Source organism: Dendrobium catenatum, unplaced genomic scaffold, assembly GCF_001605985.2.
Source record: "Dendrobium catenatum unplaced genomic scaffold, ASM160598v2 fragScaff_scaffold_461, whole genome shotgun sequence".
Classification (NCBI taxonomy): Eukaryota; Viridiplantae; Streptophyta; class Magnoliopsida; order Asparagales; family Orchidaceae; genus Dendrobium; species Dendrobium catenatum.
In genome coordinates this window covers 16,959-22,996 of record NW_021318923.1, presented here as the reverse complement: position 1 = coordinate 22,996, position 6,038 = coordinate 16,959, and the positions used below count along the sequence as shown (strand labels likewise).

At 34.5% G+C, this 6,038-nt stretch overlaps 1 protein-coding gene across 4 annotated transcripts; it reads left to right on the top strand.

The window, feature by feature from the left end:
• LOC114579524 lies at positions 1-4,721 on the top strand. Of its 4 annotated transcripts, XM_028694350.1 has the most exons (3): positions 1-121; positions 645-1,195; positions 4,091-4,721. In XM_028694350.1, the coding sequence occupies exons 2-3, from the start codon at positions 703-705 to the stop codon at positions 4,459-4,461; spliced, it is 864 nt and encodes a 287-aa protein (XP_028550183.1). In that variant the 5' UTR covers positions 1-121; positions 645-702; the 3' UTR covers positions 4,462-4,721. The 4 variants fall into 4 exon arrangements, 1 of the variants encoding a protein (XP_028550183.1); XR_003700553.1 differs by lacking the exon at positions 1-121 and having other exon boundaries at positions 651-1,195; positions 2,784-4,721; XR_003700555.1 differs by lacking the exon at positions 1-121 and having other exon boundaries at positions 651-3,321.
• Positions 4,722-6,038: the final 1,317 nt, after the last annotated feature.

Genomic DNA, 6,038 nt, shown 5'->3' with positions numbered 1-6,038 from the left:
AATTTGGATAAAGGCTATTCCGGTGGCTGTTTATCTATAGCTTTTAAATTGTTGAGAGAAGGATTAAAAAAGCTTAAACCAATTGTAAGATGGAGAATAGCTAATGGAGTTTCAGTAGATGCTTTTGAAGATACTTGGATAATGGACAATTGCATTAACAAATGGCCAACATTTGTTGTTCTGTATGATAGCAATTTTGTTCGGGTAAACAAATTCATTCTTGATTTTCATTGGAATGATCAAGAACTAAGCAAATATTTTGGCACAGAACTCATTAACTTGATCAAACAAATTGAAATAAAGAAGGATTGTAATGAAGATTATATGGAATTGACAAAACAAAATTCTGGAATGACTATATCAGGATTAATCAGCAAATATGAAGCTTTACAAATGGAAAAGGATTTCAATTGGAAATGGATCAGAAAAGCTAAATTGAACTCTCGGGTGGAGGTTTTCTGGTGGAGAATGAATAGAGAAGCATTACAATCTTTCCAATTTCTGTGTTATAGAAGATTAATACAAAATCCTAATTGTCCAAGAGGATGTTATGATATAGAAGATGTAGAACATATTATTTGCAAATGCAGGAAATTAAGGGAAATATTCCAGATTTTACACGATTGGGGATTCTATATTCCTATATTTGATACAAAGGAGCGTATTATTAATTGGATTGAGTTCAACATTAAGAAGAAAGGGATGTTGATAAATTTATATTGCAACACAGTGTTTCTAGTTTGGAAAAGTAGAAACAAGTTAATTCATGATGGTGTTGAAAGCAATTCAAGTTATATAGCTTCTAATGCTATTTGCCAATCTGTAATTTCCCTTAATTTTAGTCAATTTAATTTGGGCTTTTGGGATGTTAATCAGTCGTTAAGACTGTCAAAATCTTGGCATCCTCTTCCACCCAATTGGCTAAAGGTTAATGTTGATGCTTCACTTCTTTCTTCACACAAAGCTGGAATAGCTGCAGTTTTCCGAGATAGCAAAGGGAGGTTCTTTTTTGCTTATGGAAAGTCACTTCAACATTGGGATATAGCTCAATTGGAGATGCTTGCTATACAATCTCTAAAGGAGGTGATAAAGGATTGGATGTTCAAATACAAGGGTATTATCATAGAAGGAGACAATTCAAATATCATTTCATATTTCAAAAATGCTTGGAAAACAGGGAGGTTCAAGGATGATGGTATGGAATTTCTTACTAGTTTCAACTGTCTTATTTAATTGTATTAATAGAGAATACAATAAGTTAGCAAACCTATGTGCTAACTATGCTCTTTTTAGTAGCTTTGAGTGGGTGGATTGTTTAGAGAATAAGATTCCTCCTTCATTCTTTAAAATTTTGAAGGAGGAATCTAGTTTGTAATTGCTTCAAAAAAAAGAAGATAAATTTAATTAGAAAATTTATTGTTTTTGTCAAAAGAGACATCCTTTGAGATAAGGAATTCTTCTATGATAAGATGACAATACTTGTAACCTTTTTTAGTAGAGGAATATCTGCTAAAAAAATATTTAATGGCTTTAGGATTTAGTTTATCCAAATGCTACTTGTGAATATGGACATAAACAATGCACCAAAAATTTTTTAAAGGAATTTGAGAGAAATAATTTGTGGGAAAAAATATAGCTAGATAGTTTTTAAAAGTCCATCACTCTTAATGTTATTCTATCAATTTGGCAAGTAGCAGTTATAACAACTTTTCTCCAGTATATATCTTTTTTGTACTTGATTCTAGAGAAGAACAATCTTGTTAATTTCTAGGAGAATTGGTAATCACAAGTAGCATTGGTAATATTTTTTATTCTGTCACACCTCATATTGTTGGAGAGCATCAAAATAGGAGAATTGGTAAATTATACTGTCTTTATAAAATAAAGAAGATAATATATGATTAAAGTTATCACAAGTAAAATATTTTGATGTTGATATTAAATTAATTTTTTATCAAGATAGTGGAAGTGGAGAAAATAATACTAATTTTAGATTTTCATGCAATCATAAGTGAAATTAACAAATCCAATAACTAGAAATGTTGTGGATTTTGAAGGATCCCCAAACAACAGAATGAACAAACATAAAAGAAGTGAAGGATCTAAAATAACTTTAAAAATCTCTGATACATCAATGTTTTGCAATTTCACAAGTCCAACAAAATTTTCAATGTTTGCATTAAAAAACATAGAAAGAAACAAACAATGTAGGTTTTGAAAAAGGGATGCTCTAGCCTATAAATATCTTCTCAAACGACTTATGTATTGAAGGTGAAACTGAAGAAACATAATGAATGACCCGTATCCAAGAAGATATTACTCATCCTTATCTTTGCTTTCTTAATTAACTTACTCATATTGATGTCTTATGATACAGAATGAGCAGCAAATAAGATTACCTTGTAGCTGTCGTCTTCTAATAAGGTAAAAAGAAAAAGTTTTGGAAGAAATAAACACTGACCTCGCTCTGATAACACAATAGAAAACTTGTTTTGAATTTTTTTACTTATTTTTGTGTGTAGATATTGAAGGTATTTATAGGCTGCTCTAATAATACTACTAATGGAAAAAGATAAATATAGTTTATACAAAATAAATTAATAATGCAACAAGGGGCCATTTATAATTTGAAAGCTCAGTCATGTCATTCACAAATAATTATTATAAGATTTATTTAAGATAAATTGACCTAAATCATTAACCTTATAAAAGTGCTATATTTAACTGGCATTGAAAAGTCGTGACCTACAAAGATAATTTTTTTCTTATTTTCATGCAAACAGTTAAACCATTGCTGGGGAAAAGAAGAAAATACTCCGAAGGCACAAATGGCAGCTCAAGGCTTCAGAATTCAATGCAACTGTCATTATATTGATTACTTCTTGATGAGGGCAAATTATTCTTTGCGGAGTTGCCAATAAAAATGCGCCACGTTATCTCAAAACTGTACCGCTCTCGGTATTGAGCACGGAACCGAGTGGTACCGAGCATCGGTACAGCTCGGTACCAAGCGGTACCGATGTCCGCACAAAATAATCTCTCCTTGATGAGACCCCTGAGAGGACTGTTTTCTTGTAGAAATTCGTGATAAGAGACTTCAAAAGAAATGAAATGGTATTTGAGAAGCGGGCAAATTTTTCTGTGCGGAGTTCGGGCGTCGTCTAGAAGCCAATAAAAATGAGCCACGTCACCTCAAAGGTGCACTGCAAGCTATACCGAGCATGGTACCGAGTACCATGCTTGGTACCGAGTACCATGCTTGGTACCAAGCGGTACCGGACAGTTCTCCCATCAGTATCCGCACAGAATAATCTCTCAAGCGTAAGTAGCTGTTGTCATGACAACGAGTCTCACGTGTATGCATTATCTAAACCTAGAAGATTAAATGAAGTACCTGAAGAGAGTAGCAACAGCAGATTTCCTGTTGCAGTAAGAATACAGCTGAAGTTTGCACGTTTTAACAGCAGGAAATCAATTATGGATCTATCTGCAGTAAAACTATTTTTTTTTTTTTTTGGGATTTTTACATACATAACACCTGAAACTACTCAAAATACCTATTCAACACCTAAAGTTTCATATTTACTAATGTACCACTTATTTCTCATTCTAAACATTAGATATAGCACTACGTTTCGTTCCGTCAAAACCCCTCTCCTGAACCCACTCAATTTTCCCGCATGAAAGCTTCGGCGAAACTTCGTCGCCTCTTCTTCACTCGAGCAGGTACGAATCCCGTCTCTCCTTCTTCGCCTCTTCTTCGATCACAGTTCACATCGCGTGCCCTAGATAAATCTCGTCTCTCCTTCGTCGCCTCTTCTTCGGCGAAGCTTTGGCGCTGTTAAAAAAAGCTGGTCTTTCATCTCCTCCAATACCAAGTGTAACGCTTAGGAAATAATGGAAATGTTTTTTCACGCGAAGCTTTGGCGCTGTTAAAAAATGCTGGTCGCATGCTGTTCATCTCCTCCAATACCAAGTGCAACGCTTAGGAAATAATGGAAATGTTTTTTCACCGAGGCTTAATTTGGCATTTTTATGAAAAGCTGTTCTTTTTTTTTTTTTCTAACTCATTTATTATTTCCATGGACAGAAATGAGTTCCATTAATTTTTGCTACATCGTCCTGAAATTTGGTGGATATTGGAGTGAGGTGCAAGGTCAAACTCGAATGAAGTATGTAGGCGGAAATCAGAAAACCTTGAAGCTTCAAAGAGATGAAATCAGTTTGTTGTTGCTAAAAGAACGAGTTGAAGCACTTTGTCATTGGCTACGGGGACAACCGTTCGGCAGACCCAAAAAAAGGCGAATAAAAAATTTCTTAGAAGCAGGAAAGAAAACAAAAACTGGACATAGGTGCAGTCGTTGCAATTTATTGGGCCATCATAGAAGTACCTGCAAGAATCCATTAAATGCGGCAGGGGACGACATTGTTAATGAGAGCATACAACAAGATGTTGCCTAGTACATAGGACGTCCTGCTGCTGTTTAGATTGATGTAACAAATTGTCTTGTTACAGATTTTGCTATATGTGTTTCTTACACTATACTTTTGCTGCTATAACTATTTTCCTGTAAACATTTTGTTGGAAACTGCAATGGAAATACATTTTGTTGGCTGAAGAAGATACCCTTAGACTTCGGGTATTGCAATGGAAATACATGTAAACGAACTGCTATTACTAACAGGTATTGCAATGTAAATAGATTTGGTTTTACCGAAAACAATATGACTGCCATTGCACAGATTTACCAAGAGCAATATATTCTCATTGGAGAGATTTACAGAGAGATTTACCAACAGCAATATATTCTCATTGAATAATTAATCAACAAAGTCAAACACTGATGAAGAAGCTAATTAAAATTACATTTCAAAGTCAAAGTTACATCCAAATGATTCAATCCAAATCAACAATTACAGGTGGTAAGCAAATTTTTTATAGCGATTGCTACAATTACACTTAGGATTATAACCAACAATTTTTTAATCTGTAAAAGTTCATCTCTTAATGATGATATAGCAATCTCTTCAGCACAATGCGAGTCTGAATCATACGGCATATCATTTACTTCATCACACCAACGAAAGAAGTTACAATCGTCTTCTGATCTGTTCCGGGAGCATCTGTAGACTTTTCTTCCATAACTACGTGCTTTGTTGGACGTATATATTGTACACCGCAAATTACAATGACAATATATTCGATTACTTGTATTTGTAATTGGTGTTGCTGACGAACTCGAAGTCATTTCTGATTGGCTTAATGGCTTCATAAGCAATTAAAAAACACCTTCATAATGAAAAATTGGCAAACTTCAGTAATGCATAGCAGTAATGATAAATAAAAGGGAAACTAGTAATTTAGAACTTTTTACAACTCCTCTGTTCCTGATAGGATGCGAAAAATCTGAAGGTGTAAAGCAGCTTAATTTGGCATCTGCATATGTTTAGTACCGTTTGCAACCACTTCAAACCTCTATACATATATAAAGATGAGATGTAAAGCAGACTAATTTAACAACAACTTACAGTTTCCTGTAGCTCCCCGACTGATTGGGGAAGAAGACTACAAAACAAAAACTTATGTGAGGCGAAGTCCAACAGATCGGAGAAGAAGACAATAAAACAACAACAAATTCATTCATATGGTGAAAAAAATTAGAATCATCCTTCGATCTTCGAACAACAAATACATTCACGAAATATAAAAAACGATCTTCAAACCTTGACAATCTTCTCTTCGAACATGACCGAGAAGAAACGAGGCCAAGGGAAGATGCGCCTCGTGTGAAACCTTCAAACGCGACAGCAAATGCAAGGGGTTGGATTCGAGAACGACGGGAAGACGAAGGGTATACGCGGCGAAGGGAAGGGTTTCACGACTGAATAGAAGAGAAGCGAGGTCGGGCTTTTTACACGGAACCCAAACGGCGTGATTTCACGTATTTTTAGTGGTACATTAGTAAATATGAAACTTTAGGTGCTGAATAGGTATTTTGAGTAGTTTCAGGTGTTATGTATGTAAAAATCCCTTTTTT

Excerpts from the sequence above, each read along its gene's own strand:
- LOC114579524 (XM_028694350.1), top strand. The coding sequence starts at position 703 with ATGTTGATAAATTTATATTGCAACACAGTGTTTCTAGTTTGGAAAAGT. Across the intron at positions 1,196-4,090 it reads AGGGAGGTTCAAGGATGATG|AAATGAGTTCCATTAATTTT; the intron begins GTATGGAATTTC and ends TTCCATGGACAG.